Source organism: Thermobia domestica, chromosome 2 (assembly GCF_964235325.1).
Source record: "Thermobia domestica chromosome 2, izTheDome1.hap1.1, whole genome shotgun sequence".
In the NCBI taxonomy this organism is placed as follows: Eukaryota; Metazoa; Arthropoda; class Insecta; order Zygentoma; family Lepismatidae; genus Thermobia; species Thermobia domestica.
In genome coordinates this window covers 4,678,561-4,698,837 of record NC_137455.1, presented here as the reverse complement: position 1 = coordinate 4,698,837, position 20,277 = coordinate 4,678,561, and the positions used below count along the sequence as shown (strand labels likewise).

At 36.1% G+C, this 20,277-nt stretch overlaps 1 protein-coding gene across 1 annotated transcript in view; it reads left to right on the top strand.

The window, feature by feature from the left end:
* LOC145669900 (uncharacterized) overlaps nucleotides 1-20,277 on the top strand; it is a gene marked incomplete in the record, with an annotated part of 529,127 nt that overhangs the window by 457,241 nt on the left and 51,609 nt on the right. The window contains 1 exon segment of the mRNA XM_081738249.1: nucleotides 8,314-8,488. Coding sequence (XP_081594375.1) covers nucleotides 8,314-8,488 — 175 coding nt within the window.

The following is a 20,277-nucleotide window of genomic DNA, read 5'->3' as shown; positions in this document are numbered from 1 at the left end:
GACTGCTCAGTCCACTGTGAAATTGAACCTGAAAGGGAAGGACGACAAACAGGATGTAAAGGCGGCTGAAGAAACACACAGAAACATCGTCCGAGCTACATACTGGACGGGGTGTTCAGCTTCCTTCTATTTAACGGTCAGACGGTATTTTTTTTTTAAGGAAGGCCTTAGGAATGGTGTTTTCAACGCTCTACTTTCCAAGGCAGTAGTGCCGGAAATGGCGACGATGAATGCTTCACAAACTCCCTTTTGAGAATCGAAACCAGTACACACATATAACAAAGTTTCGTTTTTCTGTATCTAGTATATGGAAAATTAGTTGAGCAGGAGATACGTGTGGTGGACCGAGATATTCAGTTGTCAAGTGAAATATGCGTAGTCGTAAAACAAACTTATGCAATTCATTAGCCTTCCTTCTGACCAAAACGGAGCTTAAATTGCTATTCAAACGGTATTTATTATTTTCTTTCGTCCAACATTGACCTTTAATTGTTATTGAAACGTTACTTATTATTTTCTGTAAAAATATGACGTTTTTTTTAAAACTGGGTATTCGTTATTGTTTTTCTATTATCCGGCCTTTAATTGTTATTTAAATGGTATTTATAATTTTCATTAAGTCCACGACTGACCTTTAATTGCTATTTTAACGGTATTTATTAGTTTTATTCTGTTCAAGACTGATCTTTAATTGCTATTTAAACCGTATTTATTTTTTTCTGTCCCAGATGAGTCTTTAATTGCTATTTGAATGGAATTTATTACTTTTTCTGCCTAAGACGGGCATTTAATTGCTATTTAAATGGTATTTATTATTTTTATGTCAAAGATCGGTCTTTAATTGCTATTTAAATGGAGTTTATTATTTTTAAGTCCCAGATGGGTCTTTAATTGCTATTTAAATGGTATTTATTATTTTTTTCTGTTCCAGATGGGCCTTTAATTGTTATTTAAATGGAATGTATTATTTTTTATACCCAAGACGGATATTTAATTGCTCTTTAAACAGAATTTATTTTTCTTCTGTCTAAGATGAGCCTTTAATTGCCATTTAAATTAAGTTCATTATTTTTTCTTCCCAAGAAATGCATTTAATTTTCATTTAAACAGTATTTATTATTTTTCCTGTTCAATACTTGCCTCTACCTATGTAATTGCTACTTAGAAGTGCAATTTGCATTTATTACGCTCTTATTATACCCAATGTATTGATTTGGAAGCTTATGCATAACTTAGGAACAAACGGTCAGCATTCACAAGCTTACATAATAGGTCAAGGCAGTGGCGTAGGGAAGGGGGGGCCGGAGGGGCCGGCCCCCCCCCAAAGAGGTCCGACAATGTACTTTGGTACTTTGATGTTTGTAATTTTTTATATATTTTTATGTTTATATATTTTCTTGTTTGTAATTTTTCTATATGTACCTATAACAGCACTTGGCCCCCCCCCAAACACACATCCTGGCTACGCTACTGGGTCAAGGTCAACCAGTATACCAAATTTAATGGCTGTCGGTTGAGTTCGGATGAACTCGTACAATATATAGACAGCGTCATTGAATTTTGAGGGAAATTCTTTAAAAAAAAGACGAAAATGGATATATGAAGCAGAGACATTCGGTATCTCCCTCCTCAGGATCCATGATGCAGCTTAGATTGTCCTAACAATGTGTTCACCGTACGAAGGTCATTATCACTTTCAAAGTTATTCTAATTTTTGAACTTTTAATTCTAACCATTTGAACACGGTCTTCATTAAAACGTGTTTACTTTCTGTAAATTATAGTTTTTACGTAATAACTGGTCTTGATTTTCTATCAAATTCTCCGATTTTAATGAGACTTTTAGCGTCATGCCCGTGTCTTGTGGGTTCATTTTACGCAATAAACCTTTTAATGCGTCAAGAAGATAATATAAAAAACAGGGAGAAATAAGTGATTGGTAAATTTGAATATATTATTCTCCCGTTTAGCACCTAGGCTATATGAGACGTGCAACTACAAGTTAACGTGTAATATGAACCACAGAGCTTCCACCGAGAATCGAACCCGAGGATTTTTTGATTCAGTGGCTTGGTTTCATTAGATAAAATATCTTTTAATTTCAAATTTTGCTTCAGTGGTAGAGCGTTCGCCTCTGGTGCTTGGGGTCCCGGGTTCGATCCTAGCCCCCGCCAAGTGAACTGTGGTGGACAAACACCGTGTGCGTGGATTTTCTCGGGGTTCTCCCGTTTCCTCCCACTTTCTTCATTCCACCATTTCATTCATTTCTCATCTTCACCGTCTCCTTTAGCCTAACCGGCATAACCGTGGGACGTAAAACTCAAAGATTTCATTTCATTTTTTCCAAATTTTGCTGTTGTTTGAATGGTTTGATCCGAGAGGGCTTCAACTCATTTACTTAATAGTCGACCTGGCCAAAGTATAAAAGTAAAATCGCTTTCATGTTACTTAATGAATGAACGAACAAAATTGTAATTCCTTGGTCATTACTGAAAATAATAATAAATTACTCAATATATTCAATTTTAATATTCAGTATTCAACATACTCAATTTAATATTAATATTTTTTCAATATTCAATTTTATATTGAAAAATACGTATATGGAGTGTTCGGTAATCAAAACATTACATTTTGATTTACGTTTGGCAAAGATACATGGAATGGTTGAATTGGAGATCAGCTTCTGTTTCAGCGCCGAGGCTATCTGAGATGTAGATCCAAAGTTTGAAGTAGGCTCTGAACTAACGTAATGTGTTGAAATGTTAAAGATCTCCACCGGGAATGAAACTCGGGACACTGTGCAAAAAATTCGCGAGCGATAACCAGTAGACCAAACGGGCAGGGCTATTATTATTATTATTATTATTATTATTATTATTATTATTATTATTATTATTATTATTATTATTATTATTATTATTATTATTATTATTATAGTTCATAGACGTTTGTTAAAAAATGTAACTTGCATTTTAGTATCAATTCTGATTACAGCTTGGCAAAATATTATTAACTTTCCTTTCAAAAATATATTAAGAAAAAATGAAAATAAAATCTTTAATATTACGTCCCACGATTATGCCGGTTAGACTAAAGGAGATAGTGATGATGAGAAATGAATGAAATGGTGGAATGAAGAAAGTGAGTGGAAACGAGAGAACCCGAGAAAAAACCACGCACACGTGTTTGTCTACCACAAAGTTCACTTTTTACAAGCTGGAATCGAACCAGAGACCTCACGCACCACGCTCTACCACTGAGCCACTGCGGGCTCATAAATATGCTTAAAAAAGAACCAGTGACGCACGAATGTATTGAAATCCTTAGCACAATCTATGAATATATTTCGTTAGAATGGACAAAATTACATACCATAAAATTCAAAGCACAGTCTTGTTTAAAAAAACCAGTCTATTCACCTGGTTTAGAAGGAAATTCTGCACGTATAGTGTGCAGCAGGATGCCATCCTGAAGCATTATAAAATCCCATCTCGAGAGCCAAACAATCCCTTTTTACCTCTGAATTTCCCACGTTATATACTGATTACAAATATATAATACGAAAAACGAAATTTTGTGTCGTACTTTCTTTTTACAATATCATAATGAAATATCCGTAAATTTTGATATTCTATATTTTTAAAATACTTAATGAATTACATGTTTTAGTAATCAGAAACAAATATATTTTGTTGTTAGAAATGCAGTGTTATGTCACGAATTTGTTCTATTATCTCCTGCTGAGGGCAATGATCCTGGGAAAAACTTCTTTCTACACATATTGTGTGAGAAATGTCTTGAAATTTGATTGTTTGTCGTTTGCTATTTTATATTTTTCTTGAATTTATTTTCTGTTCTTTTTCATTTCTTAAATGCCCGAGCCGCAGCTGATATTTGCAGCATCGTATGTAATTAATTCACTTCACAAACCACTTCTACACTAGCATGGGCTTTATCGGCAGCAAAGGAAAGACTTCGAGTTTGAGAATGAACATTGATTTCACGTATATTCATCACTTATTATGCCTAATTTCTGCCCATAAAGAATTTTCGTGACATCGATTTTATATAAGTGCGCATATCTGAAAATGTCCATGTGTTACACTTTATCCCTTTTCGAAAAATGAATGTCAAAAAAAATCCACAAAATGTTTTCTTTTCCCACAAGTTGGCATCACTGCTGTGCACTCTGACAAAGTACATTCCCCTCGAGGTTCGTGTAAAACTGATTCAAATGCTAAGTCCTCCGAGGCTCAATGTATTGCACTAATTTTAGCGGACCATACTGGTAATTTGCATATTTATGGTCCTTCATATATCCGGAACACAATCATACACTACTAGAACACGGACACAATATTGCTTTCAGTTTCTTTAGTTGTTAACTGGACATGAATGTGAGCACAAGTTGGATGAAGTACTCTTTCTCTGACGCATGTTATCCACCTCGGCCGTCATCTTGGATCCGCCATATTTTTATTCAACTTTCGGTTTTACAAATGGGAATAAGTGCAAGAGATACCTGAAATTCATACACAATTTTCTCGGAAATTCGTTTCTGTAGAGAGTTTTTCCGTAGCTTGTAGTCTAGGCAAACTGTTGTTGAACCAGGAAAAAATTGCAATACAATTTCTGTTAACGACTTCTTATAGAAAAATACCTGAGGAAAACTATGGTGGAAATGTCTGCTACACGCTCCGAGGTGGGATAAGGCCTCTATGGAGAATTTTCCAACATGGCCGCCACGCGCTACTACTATTCGCAACGTTTGACTTACACGCCTCCTATGCCCCTTCTAATTAACATAGAACATGAGTAATACATCTTTGTACAACTTCTAGAACGCAGATTCCAAAAATGTAATTGTTTACCTTTTGCCCACCGACTAGAAGAAGAAGAATAAATTTTAAAAATCACAAAACTCGATTTTTCCGAAAATATTTAATCTCTGGAAACACTGTGTGTACAGCTGTGCTACAAAAAAGATCGTTATTACATATCTTACACATTTGTGTGTAAGATGTACAACAGCCACTATGATCTAGGTGTCCCAATATGGGATACCCTTTATGGGCTCTATCATCGATTTCAATGGAGGAAATAAACTATTAGGCACTATATAAAAACATCCAGCGACTATTAATTACCACAGTGTCATGACGTACATCATTGTAAAGCTTATAGAACGCAGATTGAACTATGTAGCGTTGATCCTTATTTGACCCCCCGGATAGGAGAAGAAAAAAGTTAAAAAATTACAAAGGATTTATTTATTTATTTATTTATTATTGACAAATTATAATTGCTGTATACGCATGCTGTATCACGGATTTTACTGAAGTAATAGTTGTCCTTATTTGTTCCAACTGGAAAATTGACTAATAGAAGTAGAATATGGGCTTTAACAGCCTAACAAATTTAGGTAGAAAAAACAATGAACCACAATCTTATTGTAATGTATAATTTAGTGTTGACTTTTTAAATGAAAAAATACCTTAGAGAAACAGTGTTGAAACGTCCACCACTCTCCAAGAGCGCATACGTCCGCTATGATGATTTTTCCAATAAGGGAGTCACATTTCCGAGTACTTGATATCATTATGTATATTGGAGATTGTTCACTATTTGGAACCTTATTCTTTATATCAGTTGAAAGCAAGCTTACTTACAATAAAACTAATATATACTACACATCTTAACCTACGAGGCGCATCCAGAAAGTAGCTTTCCCATGCGTCCCACAGCTAGGAAACCGTATGTTGCGCAAAGCGACTGCTTTCACGTGAGACAGTAAGGTCCTAACATGGCGATGAGCCAGTAACACTTCCCTAATACTCTCAATAGCGTCGTGGCAGTGGTTGAAGATGAACGTTCATATTCCAGTTCCCGCCCGCTGTAAAGTGCGAGCGGTGATAAAATTTTTGAATGCACAGGGCATATCGCCAATTGAAATCCATTGTCAGCTGTGCCTGATGTCTGGGCCTAACGTCATAAGTTAGCAGATACTGCGTTGCTAGTGTAGGCAGTTTGCAGCAGAACGCCAAAATGAGCATGATGAGGAGAGCAGTGGGTAGCCAACTGTCATCACAGACGACCTTGCGGATCTTGCGGAACGCATCACAGTATCGTCGCTTCACAATAACGGAACTCAGTGGTCAGTCCCCGCAGATTACTTGCTCTTTTTTGCACACCATTGTCACGGAGCACTATTTTCAAGAAGTTATGTGCCAGGTGGGTGCCTAACCAACTGACTCCAGAACACAAAGGAAGGCGCATGGATTCAGCATTAATATTTGTGCAACGATACAGCTGACGATGGACTTAAATCGGTGCTATGCCCTGTGCATTCTAAAACTTTATCACTGCTCGAACTTCATACGCGGCGGGAGCTGGAAATGTCTATCTTCAACGCGCGCCGCGCCGCTACTGAGAGCAGAAGCGAAGTTTCGCTGGCGCATACGCCATTCTAGGACCTTAGTCTCTTACGTTCACGCAGTAGCTTCGCGCAACATACGATTTCCTGCCTGTGGGACGCGTTGGAAAGTTACTTTCTGGATGCGCCTCGTATATGCATTATGTTGAAAATAAATTTGCATGTACGAGTATAATGTGTATTTAATTATGTTAAGTTCTGCTACATGGAACTGTAAATGAGCTAAGAAATATTTAACAGTAATAAATTTAAATTTTCAAAGTTAACTAACATACTTGGGAATGTATCATAAGCAGCTATACCAGATATATATCTTTGCGCATTGGTGCGCAAATAACCTACAGTCATTGTAGGTGATAACACTGATCTGGTCTTAGTAATACATCATTTCAGTAATGAGTGTCATGACATTTTGTTCTCTGCCTGGAGCCAAAGCAAACTGCAAAAACAAAGACTGTCTATGACTTTAAGGAAGTAAAGCACGAACTTAGTGAAGAAGTTTGCTTTCATATTCTTTCTGCGCATGCTATGTTAGGGTGCGATACAACATCAAAGCCGTACTTCCTAGGGAAATGTTACTCTATTAAAATGTTACAGAGGAATGAGATGTTTGCTGCTGTTTTCAAGATAGCTGAGAAATCGAAGGATGTAGTTCACATTTTTGGTCACCCAGTTATCGGTTATCCAGTTCGTGTTCTTGTCATGGTCCAAGCTGAATGAAAACAATAGTGATAAAGATTTTTATAATAACTTACAATTCTCTGTATTTTCCTGTATACGAGGGTCTTCAAGTAACATATCTCGTGTTCATGAAAAATGAGTATTTAGATACCACACTCCTACCATAACTCATCAAAATAGCTCCTTTGGGCAAGTGGCGGATCTACTCGGGCCGGGGGCCTATTCTCCTCAAGTTGTTTTAAAAAAATGAAATGAAATCTTTGAGTTTTACGTCCCACGCATATCTTGGATAGGCTAAAGGAGACGGTGATGATGAAATATGTATGAAATGGTGGAATGAGGAAAGTGGGAGAAAACGGGAGAACCCCGAAAAAACCCACGCACATGGCGTTTGTCCACCGCAAAGTTTACTTGGCGGGAGCAGGTTTTGAACCCGAGACCCCATGCACCAGAGGTGAACGCTAGTAACGAAAGAATTCATGTTATTATTAATATATTTTTAAAAGTTTATAGTAAGCATTGCGTGTTATTCTTTATTAGATTTCTTTCGAAACATTAAATATAGTTTCAGTTGCAGTTTTTCTGTTATACAATGTATAAAATAATTTTTGTGTTTCAGAATGTCAACGTCCAACCTAGCCATAATATCCATAGCGAGAGAGTTAAGTTAGAAACTTCTGCAGGACCCATGAAAAATTGTAATCTCATGATATACTTGTCATATTCTAGGTTCTGGTTGGTCCCCAGTTTTTATCTTCTAGATTCGCCATTACTGTGGGCTCCACTCACTTGTCCCAACAGTTCTTCCATAATCGGAAGTAGCGTGTAACTCTGCAGCATGGTGTTTTCTCGGGACTGAAAGTTAGTTTGTTTCTGAGTAATTTTGCGCTTGGGGAAAAGCCAAAATTTACAAGGAGCAATGTCGGGACAGAAGAGGGCTGATGAAGCATAGATGTATAACATTTGGACATACTTTGTCTCTAGATAAGGGTCATAATTAGCCAAAGAAACTCCATATTTATTTGATTTAACTTTGACTAAGATAAGAGCACGAAAAGAGCATATAATGTTTCAAAGAGAAGTGAATTGTCAGAGATTTTGAACAACACTGTACATAAAATGTTTGAAATATCGATTCGTTTTTTATGACACACTTTTCTATATAAGACAACGCGATATTTTTTCTTTTCTTTGCAGGTGCTGTATTCGAAGCCCGAAACTGGTGCCTAATATGTATGTTTCTAATCCTGCTGGCTGTGACGGGAGTAGGTGTGGGCCTTCCTTTGGCGATGAAGTTACGAAAAAGTGACGATCACCCCAATCACTTGGAAGCAGTTAAGAAAATGTTGAAAGAAGTACCTCTTATTGATGGGTAAGTAGCGTATTCTCTAAAAAAACGTTTCCTAGCTAATATTTCTTCCATCTGTTCTTTTAGTGTTTATAAGTGAAAACTTTTCTGTCTAATAGTTAATAGCCAAGGTTCAGAGAGCTCGAAATACAACTAGAGAAATTTTACATTACACCATTAAAACTTAATTCTTCTTTTTCGAAACGTTGCAATCAGAGGTGACCACTTTGACCTAATCTCACTCAACCTCACGCTCACAAACTCATTTCGACCTCACGCTTACCTCACCAGTCTGACCTCACACTCGCTCGGCCTCACGCTCACATCACCAGTCTGACCTCACGCTCACTCAACCTCATGCTCACATAACCAGTCTGACCTCACGCTCACTCAACTTTACGCTCACTTCGTGAGGTTGAGGTCGAGTGAGCGTGATTTCCGAAGTCCTGAGCGCTGACCTCGTGAGTTTGGACACCTTTGGATTCCCAATTACCTGGGATCGGGTCCCAACAAGGACAATGTACGTTCTGAGTGCAACCAGACGCGTGCACAGGCTGCAGATACTGGCAACAATCCTCAGATATGGAGATTCAATACGAAGTAAGCAAGCTTGGTCGTATGAATAAGCAGTCGTGGTCGCGGACAATTACGGCCAACGGAGTAAACCCTGACGGAAAATTTTGGGCGCACGGACGTCAGATTGACAATCGGTTGTAAAACATTTGTCAAATTAAATTTGCATCGAAAAAGAAGTTAATGACACGTAATAATTACCAATTTATATCAATATGTACGTTTTACATTTAAGTAATCTTTTTAAACACATTTAAATCATGAAACCTAATTGAACAATAAATGAAAGAGCTTGTTCTAAGTTAGATGTATTAATCTTTATCTATGTATTCAGATTGTATTAAGATTTTATCTCTGATTTAGAGGTAATTTTTATGAGTATTAGGAAACTCCGATTTACTAGTGCATGTGGCATAAAATAATTTATTTTATACAATGAAAAGCAAAACTTTCATATAATTTTTGGTTTGTTTTATTAAACATAACTGTTAATTTTAATTACACTAGTCCTATAAAGTTCGTAACTTCTTGTTACATACCATGACCTATCGTATATATTCATTGGGAAAATAGTTATAGGAAGATGTAAAGTCCTCAGTAAAGAAAATGAAACATTTCAGTTTAACATCCATATTAGTGTCAAATTCATAGTTTTCGCGGTTGCTGAGATCAATGGTTACACTTCCTTTAGCGATCACTTTGAAATTCAGCTAGCAGTGTATGCCGGCCGGGGATCACCTGCGGGGGGACGGTAACCGAGACATGTAAAAGTAGTAAAAAATGACCAATATTTTCCTTTCGTTGTTCAGTTTGTTTACATAGATATTTTAACTGATCCGTGCGAAGAATAGGTATTTCAGCTAGTATACACTAAAACAACTGCATTTAAAAAAATATTTTCCTTTTAAACGAGTGTTTTGTTAGTATTTGGTCACTATGAAACAAAATGTTTATGAATTTGAATGCCGATTTACGTGATTTGGACTTACGTGATTTCCAAAGGGACTACGTTAACTTTGGGGTATTACTACAATTCGTTGAATAGGTAAAGTGATGATACCAGTTGAGTATTAGAATTATCTTCTTCTACTTATAACTGCATATGAAACAAGACGTTGTGGCAGGAAGAGTGATCAAAGTTCAGAGCAAACTGCATAAGCAAGAAAGTTGACTTTGGACAGTACACTGATTTCATGTCGTAAGTTAAAAGAGAAGATGGATGATTTTTTTTTTCAATTTCAACATTCAAAAATGTCAAATGGGAGAGGGTCGCAATTATAACAATGAAATGTTTATATTTCGAAATTCTTTAAGGTTGTGGACGTGTAATTTGGTACTTGAAATTTTAGTTTTAAGTAACTAACAGGAATTGCAGAGTTGTTGTTGAGTTGATTTTGAGTTTAACGTCCCTTTCAGCAGCGAGGCTATATGAGACGTGGACCTACTGATTAACGTGGAATCCGAACCACATGAGCTCCCGCCTGGAATCGAACCCGGGCCTCCCACGCCAAAGGCGCGTACGCTAACCGCTTAGCCACGGAGGAGCTCTGCAGAGTTGTTGTAAAATATACATAATTGCAAAAATAATGATCCAGGTTCCATCCCTCAAAACACGCAAGGGAAATAGTGGTCTGTTCTACTGCAGAAAGGCACGTACAAATGCACCACATATCGCCTACATGGAGAATTTGTGCTACATACAATAAAATCATTAGGGTTTATGAAGAAGTAGATATATTTTATTGTTCTGAAAAGTCATCCAAAAAACTAATATTGAGTCTTCTGTAAAAAAACGTTTAAGTAAAATGTATTATTTTAATTAGTATTCTATATTCAAGCATCAGGTTCATTTAATTAACTAACTAACTCTATGGCGTATGGAACCCGGATGTTCAATGCCGCGTTCACAAAAGCGCTCCACTGACTTCTATCCAACTTATATATATATAGGGTGTATCAAAAGTCCCCTGGCATAGGGTAACTCTGTTATTATCAGAGTTACAACAAAATGTAAGAGGGAAGTCCTTCTCCAAATATATTTTCAATCCAAAGTGAAGGAATTTTTTAAATGGGACAAGCCGTTTGGGCTGTACACTCTTTATGGGCCCAATGTTAAATGAAAATGCTACGTTGCCGGTTACATGGACCCACAACATAAGTGAATGAAGTTACTGTCTTTTACACTAACGTGTCGATGGCCAGTCCCTATTTCAAACATGCCCACATTCACTTTATGTTGTGGGTCCATGTAAATAGCAACGTTGCATTTTCATTTAACGTTAGGCGCATAAAGAGTGTACAACCCAAAAGGCTCGTCCGATTTTAAAAGAGAGATTGCGAAAGAAGTGAAATGGGAGTTACAACTGGCGGGTTCACTGCTAAAAAAAGATTACGTCCACTTGTGGTTATGTTGGGCTCAAACACCTTTAGAATCTAAAAAATTCCTGTTCAGATATTATAAATGAATCTTATAATGTAAGAAGGCCAACGTTAACTTTGTCCACACATTGAAATTTAACATGCAAAATTTCCGTCTCGTTTCTGCAGGTAATAGAATTACATACAAAGTAAAAATGAAATTTCTGAGTTTTACGTCCCACGTTTATGCCAGTTAGGTTAAAGGAGATGATGCTTATGAGAAATGAATGAAATGCTCGAATGAAGAAAGTGGGAGGAAACGGAAGAACCCCGAGGAAACCCATGCACATGGTGTTTGTTCACCACAAAGTTCACTTGGCGGGAGCAGGGTTCGGACCCGGGACCCCAAGCACCAGAGGTGAACGCTCTACCACTGAGCCACCGCGGCCCTCACTTAAATACAAAGTAATGCACCAGTATTTGAAGTTTGCAAGTGTCGGATTACTAATGTGAAATCATTACAAATGCTTTACGAAGGATAAAATAAATCAGTATATAAGTGTATATGAATGATAACTGTATTAGATACTATTTTCCATCAGCGTTGTATTTCTTCAGAGTGTATAGAAGCTGTACTTTATGTTTACAAATAGAGCCCTACTAGTATGAAACCATGACAAGTGTGATTGAAACTCGTATCAAGCATTCGACCGTTTCAGTGGCCACCTAGCACAGATTGGTTTGTGTTTTCTGCACTTTAGTTTCTATGCCATACATCCGGGCACCATATTTATTCGCAAATCGTAAAAGAATTGTAATTTTTCAACAATTACATCTGATGCCTCCCTTGAACTTTATCTATGGCCAGTGAGATATTTTCATGTCGCAGAGCGCAAATCATTTAGAAGACAATAAGAAAGAAATTAGTGAAAGAATTAATTTTTTCAACAATTATTTCGAGTGGTGAACCGAAAATAAACCTGCATGCAAACTTCTCTCAACGGTTACTTGTTACTTAACTCAGAATCACATCTAAAAAATTTGAGCTCATTCGTGGCTAAGCGGTTAGCGTACGAGCCTTTGGCGTGAGAGACCTGGGTTCGATTTCCAGAGAAATCATGTGGTTCGTATTCCATGTAGGTTCTGTCCCAAATAGTCTCACTGATGAAAGGGACGTTAAACTCAAAATCAACTCAACTCAAGAAGAACCTCTCAAAGTTTTAATAATATCTGAATAACTTGCGGAAAAATAATTTACATGTTTAGCAATCAACAATTCCAATTGAGTTAGCACAACTTTAACTCCAGCAAAGAAGTAGAAACTTAAGTAAACTTACACACTTGCGAAACGTTTTTAAACAATTTAAACTTTAAATGCTTTGTAACAGTATTTTGTATTCAGTATAAAATAACTTTTCCTTAAGCACCTTTGCTTTTAAATCTTTGCTTTTGACAGTCAGTGATAGCTTACTTAAACAACAAGAGTTTTAGCAGACTTGAAAAAGATGTTTGAGAATTCGAGAGACATCTGTCAACATTATTTTTTATTTGTAAGTAAATATTGAGTTCTTTCGGGGTTGAAGATAAGAGCGAAGAGATAATGATACTTTCCGTTTTCAGAACAAATTCTTAAAAAGAAGTAGTAATCGAACTTTGCTTTTGTACTAAAAGACTAAAAGTAATTCTGTTTTCTTCTTCCGGTCTTTCAATTTATAGTCTTTCCAAGAGTCTGTAAATAATGTTGTTTAGAAAGTCAATTAGAGTTTAACTGCTTTATCCTAGGACGAAATGCTACAAATGTACCACATGATTTATTGCTATTTCATCTTCAAAGATTTCTCTATGGCGAAGGTGCAATTACGATCATTTGTCACCCAGGAAGAACTTAGTTCGCGACGCCGGCAACTTACACACAGAGTTTTCAAGTTTTAATTCTCTTTTACTTTCTTTTCATTTATTTAGACCAGGGTTTCTCAAATTATAATCCGCTAATGAGAAGTTACACATGAGGCCTGACTCTGTATTGTCTTTACATCTAACGTTAGTTCAAAAAAAAACGATAATAATAATAATAATAATAATAATAATAATAATAATAATAATAATAATAATAATAATAATAATAATAATAATCTCACATTATAGTAGTTAACGTGTTGACCATCTGAAAGAAGTATAGATTATACATTATTGTGAAATATTCTTGATAGCGTCCACTTTAAAAGTAATATATTTTCTACTATTTATGCAAATATAAAATTAAAGGAATTATTATTAACCCTTAGATACACTTCCAGGGCCAAATTGACCGTGCGAGTATTTCAATTAAATTTTTCTGTGCCTTATATACCTTTTCTACAGCTGTTCTTTTCTGAGTTCTCATATCATTAATTTTTGCTTATACTTGCTATTATGAAATAATATTTTTGTGTACTAATGTTTCTGTGTTACGTGATATTTAACAAACATCCCTATTTTACACTTTGTGGGTCAGATTGACCCTTAAACATTTTGAAATGTTTCTCCTTACTCTGTGAAACAAAAAAGGTCATTGATACAGGGAAATTGTTTATCATGGTTACAGTGAAAATGAGTATTTAAATGTTTATAAAAGAAAAAGAAGAAGAAAGTCATATTGGTTGTTACATTGTGGTTCCATATTTTTTTAGATGTTCATTTTCAAGTTTTCCACTGGTCGTATTTCATACATACATCCATAATGAGTGACTTTACAGAAGAAATATTGGATGAGCTACTTGTAGAAGAAAGTGAAGATGGTGAATCTGAACTTGAAACTATGACAATCTTTCCTTCGGATTCTTTCACGTGAGACTCGAGTGATGAATATCACACTGGAAGTGAAAGCGAAGAAAACATTCCCCTTGCCACTCGCGTTGTAAACCGTATGCCATCTAGACATTATTATACTTCTAAGGGCGGTACTCTTTGGAGCAAGTATCCCCTTAAATGTTCCAGGACTCGTGCCTATAATGTGTAAGAAACAATCCCGGTCCTAATTATCATGTTACTGTGACTACACCGAAAAGTGCACTTTACTATTTCCTTAGCCCTAACCTTTTGGAAGAAATTCGCCTTTGTACTAATTTGGAAGGTAAACTGATTGCACAAGAAAAGCGCATTGCTTGGAAGGAAGTCGATACCATCGAACTGACTACTTTCTTACGTTTACTATTACTTGCTGGTGTTCAAGAGTTGGGATATACCTCTGAAAGAACTAATTTTAGATTCTCGATCAAATCTTAGTTTCAGAGTTACTATGGCTATAAACCGCTTCTTGAACATTCTCCGTATGGTTCGATTTGATGACAAACGTACAAGGGCTGTGAGAAGTAAGACTGATCGCCTCCCACCTATAAGTTGTGAATGGAATATACTTGTATTTGTACAGAACTGTACAAGAATTATGGTGCCGAGCTTATTTCTTACCGTCCATGAACAGTTTAGTCCCTCACAAAGGTAGGTGCAGTTTTATTCAATATATGCCGCAAAAACCAAAGAAATATGTGATAAAATTATTTGGGATTTGTGACTCGAATTCTGGTTATGCGTACAAGGGCGTAGTGTATACTGGTAAGGCACCTGGAGGGCCTACAAACACTAATCTGTCTGCAAGTATTGTCATGGAATTAAGTGCTATTTTGAATGGACGTCCTGGTCGAAATATAACAACCGATAATTATTTTAAAGCTTACCTCTCAATTGTTGGATAAAAATATTACATTATGATTTGGGGGCTTGTGTAGCCCGCTCCCCCCAGGTCTTAGTCACCGGAACTGGAAGAGTCACTATTATTACTACTACTGCTATTACTACTACTACTATTACTGCTGCTGCTGCCACTACTGCTACTACTACTACTAGTACTACTACTACTACTACTACTATACTACTACTACTACTACTGCTACTACTTCATCTGCTACTACTATTACTATTACTCCGACTACTACTACTACTATTACTACTAATCCGACTACTACTACTACTTATATCGAGAATACAACCCAACCAACCCCTGCGGGGCTTGTAACCCGTTCCTACTACTACTACTACTAGTATTGCTACTAACTACCACCACTACTACTTCTACTACTACTACTACTACTACTACTACTACTACCGCTACTACTACTTATACTAAAGCCTCCTTACCACAAGATTTACATCTTAAATCTTGATAACATGTGATTCCGACTCATTATGAATTAATATGAATCGTTAGAATCACTATGATTCTTTAAAAATCCCTGGGGGGAGCGGGCTATACTCAATCCGATTTGGGCCCAATCCTCGTCAAGAGCAAATCCTCCGAGTTTGAAAAATGGTTTTAGATAATGCAGTATTTAGTTACGTTCGATGTGTTCATCTCCTCGATGTCTATGATCGTGAATTCTCCCGACATCACTTCCCACTCTCTTCCTCTTAAAAACGATCCATTTTAAAACTACTTTAATGGTCCTAACTTTCAATACCTCTATGGAACAACTTTGATTAAACATATTTTCAGCACATTTTGGTTAATTGTTTCTGTTACTGCCTTCAGTGCGGAAGTATCGAATTCAGTCTCATTGCGTTCCAACTATTTCTTTTTCTCGATCACTGCTTTGTGTCAGGATCGGAAGAAAGATCATGCCAAGTGTCAGGATATTTCTAATATAAGCATCCTATCTTACTGTTGATTTCAATATAAGTCAACAAAATTTTGTTAATACTGATATAAATAACATCTCTGTGTAATCCTTCAAATTTCCTTGAAACCATATACTTACTACATTATTAATTTGTAGGGGCCACGGTGGCTCAGTGGCAGAGCGTTCACCTCTGGTGTATGGGGTCCCGGGTTCAAGACCTGCTCCCGCCAAGTGAACTTTGTAATGGACAAACACCGTGTGCATGGGTTTCCTCGGGGTTCTCCCGTTTCCTCCCACTTTATTCATTCCACCATTTCATTCATTTCTCATTATCACCGTTTCCTTTAGCCTAACCGGCATAAGCGTGGGACGTAAAACTCAAAAATTTCATTTCATTTCATTTTATTAATTTGTCTTAAAATTCGCTCTTCCATATTAATATGTGTATTGTGATGACAATTCTCAATCTCATTACCTTGTTATACACAATTATTCTTCCCATTTATCCTTGCGGGGTATTTCTACCATACGGATCACCTTATAAATAAGGAATAAACATTATTTTTTTCCTAATCGTAACTCAGGATAGCTGATCTGAAAACGCTGTTAAACTTATTCGACCGAGTGTCCCTAATGGGAATCGAATCTTGAACCGCTTGCACTAGAGGCGATCGCGTTAGCAACTACAGTACGCGGTGGTATTTCTATCTTCTATGTTATCATTACTGATTGCAATTGGAATCGTAGACTGTCTGAAGTTTATTAGGAAATTTTCATTAAAAAAATTTTCTACAATAAACTGTTAAACATCTAAAACTGAACTCTCTGGCGTTATACTCTAGAGCTATTACCATTTGGATTGCATATAGAAATACGCACGAGACGAGATGAGACAGAAGTTTTGAGACGAGATGCATGACAAGTATGAATTCTTCCAATAAAAACATACACATTTTCTGGGACGAGATATCACTTTTGCAGCGCCTTTCCGAGATCAGACAGCTTTAAATTTTTATCTCATAAGTAACTCTATTTCTGTGCCGTATATTCAACTGGGATCATTATCACTGAATCGGCTTCTAGCACTATCATATGTTGGTGTTGTACCCCAGGATTCGAAACATCATAGTTTAAGCAAATCTTTAGTTATCTCAGGATTATGAGTTTAATCGAAAATTTCATATTTTCAATCGAAAAGTAAACACTACACGACTAAAACCCAAAATCTAAGCTAAGCAACCTAACTATGTACACTTGTTGAAACTCCTAAGATATAAATGACGGGGCCCTTTGTATTAACGTGGGTTCCGATCCACGACCGGATAGGGATGGACGGTTCCTGAAAACGTAAAGGGCGGTTTGCCACTTAAACCTGTTTGGAACGGTTAACCGAAACCGAAGCTAACCGTTTCCGAACCGAACCGAACCGATCCCAAACCGAATCGAACCGAACTGATCCCAAACCGAACCGGACCAAACTGATCTCAAACCGAACCACCAGCTGTAACGCCCCTTCCACCTAACATCTACAGAAAACTTACAGTCCGACAACTATTATCATTCAAAGTAATAATAATAATAATAATAATAATAATAATAATAATAATAATAATAATAATAATAATAATAATAATGAAAAGAATAATAATAATCGTCAGTCCGAATGCAATCCGATAATACCTAGTCGATGGGACTTGAACCGAAAGATTTAGTTCTCCATCGTACAATTCGTCAGTGTGAAAGTTAATTATTATTGCAATATTTCCAAATACCACAGAAAATTCAACATATATAGGAAATAAATTATTATATATAAAATAAATAACCACAAAAGAAATTTAATTTTATATAACAATTTTATTAACAAACTTGGGTTGTGTATTTACACTATTACGTTAGAATAATGTAGATACACTAACGAAATAACAATTAATAAGAAAAAATATTAAAATAAAAAAATATACTAACGAAATATCTGAGTGATTCTAATATGCAGTAAAGTTTGTTTAGTATTCTTGAATTCTAAATAGAAATATAATTTCAAAAATTATTCTTCAAAGAAGATTCTATTTGTTAAGCAAATATAACTGGAATAAATTAAGTTAATTTCCTCTTAATGTCAAAGATTATTCTCAATAATTCTATCAACATTACTTCAAATCTGAATTCATAAAGTTAGCAAAATTTTAACAATTTACTAGCGCGCTTCTAAATTTCTCTTTCTTTACGAAAACTAACTAGATCCAAGTTACTGAGACAATTAATTTCAAGCAAATAAGTATATATAATCTCTCTTATGCTGTATTAAATAATTCTTCTTTCATTTGAACTCTCAGTCTCAAATTTAGAATATAGAATGAAAATATTGAAAACTTTCATTCTTGGTTACACATATCTTATCCAACATTTCACGCAATTCTCACCCAATAATATATTCACATCTCTAATTACTCTTTTCTATAAACGTGGAATGAGAATGCTCGAGGAAAATAATTTGCAGTCTGGTTTTTTACGGCAAAAATACTCTGAAAACTCAATATGGAACGAATATTAACTATAAACTGAAAAAGAAACCAAATTAATCTGGAAATATTGGAATTATAACGATTTTACCAAAAAAAGGCTATGTTTGTCCCCCCTTACTACTTAGCTCTCCGCGAAAGATCAAAATTGCAGAAAAATCTGGGAATTTCCGTAAGGGTGAAAAAACGTTGGAATTGCATTAGCAATATGACCTGGAGTGGATCACAAGTCAGACAACCGGACAAAACATAAAATTAAACAAGCCACAGCGACTACTTGGAATAAGTCATAAATTTCACTCACCTTAACTTGTTTCGAATACGGATTTACCTTCAATGTGTTACCCTCTCTCTCTTTAGGTAATATGGCTTCAGTCTGAGCCTTTCTGATATTCGAATAAAATCAAATTGGTGGAAAAACGTCATTTTTCTTATGTAACGTAATTCCTCACAAAAATCTTTCCGTGCCTTAGTTTCCACACAAAAATATAAAACAAGAAAGATTTATTACTGGTTTTTAAGCCAACTAAACCAGCTAATGCCCAATAGGAATTACTATTAATGTGATCTAATCGGGCTTTCACTTGGCACAATAGGCCCCGCACAACACTGCCCTTTAAATTCACTATTTCTCTGCACAGAATTAAAAGAAATTGAGAACATAAACTTCTAAAGCAAATAACTATCTGTGCTATCAATTCACAAGCATATAACACACTCTCAAAGAAAGCTTTCACTCTCCGATTTACTTTCATAACTTAGTAGCCACAAAAAGAGGAAAGAAAAAGAGCCCGTTTGACTTGCCACTAAGTTAGCTTGCAAGAATTGAATAATCAAGGAATAAAACATTTCTTTTTGCACTGATCACTTTGTAATATATAACTGACATATCACCAATATGATTTTATCGATAGACGTCAATAATACACATATCACACTAACAAGAAGAACAACGGTGAACTATTCTCAATAAAGAGAAACCCTGTCGAAACGAAACTACAATCCATAGACTGAACAATCGTCTGGCTGGACAATCTTCCGGTTATACAAATACGAATACAAGTAAAGTAGGAACGGAACCTACTTTAGCTTGTAGAGTCGGATACGATGACCACGCCCCCTATCGCGACTCCAATCTTTTCCTCTAACAGTCTTTCCACCTATCGTTACCTTAAAAATCCACATATTTTTATGATTTTTTCTTCCTACTTTTTTAACTCTTTTTACTTTTTCTTTTCTTTAAAAAGAAGAACATAATAAACCAAACCAATGAATCTCACACATCCTATAGTGACTCTTACAACAAATTATGATTTACTCAATCTATTTTACAGTGCTTTTATCCTTTATTAGATTGATTACTCCTGTGTCGCGTCCATATTCGTCGGCCTCATTCCGCACGAAGACGACACGGCACATAGCACACAGATATTAGCTGCTGAAATTAACACCCATCATCATCAGGTTTGGAACATGCTTCACGAAAATCAGATGTACTCTTTCCATGTCCAAAGGGTACATGCATTACACGCCATCCACGTAGGCGGGAGTTTGTTCAGTGGTTACGCGAACCATGCTAGTATATCCCGCTTCATATCTCGTATTCTCTTCAAAAATAAAGCTATGTTTTCCCATGATGGAGTGATGAACATTCACACTCAACATTTGTGGTCTGAGGCAAACCCATATGGAAAGTCAACTCGTGCCC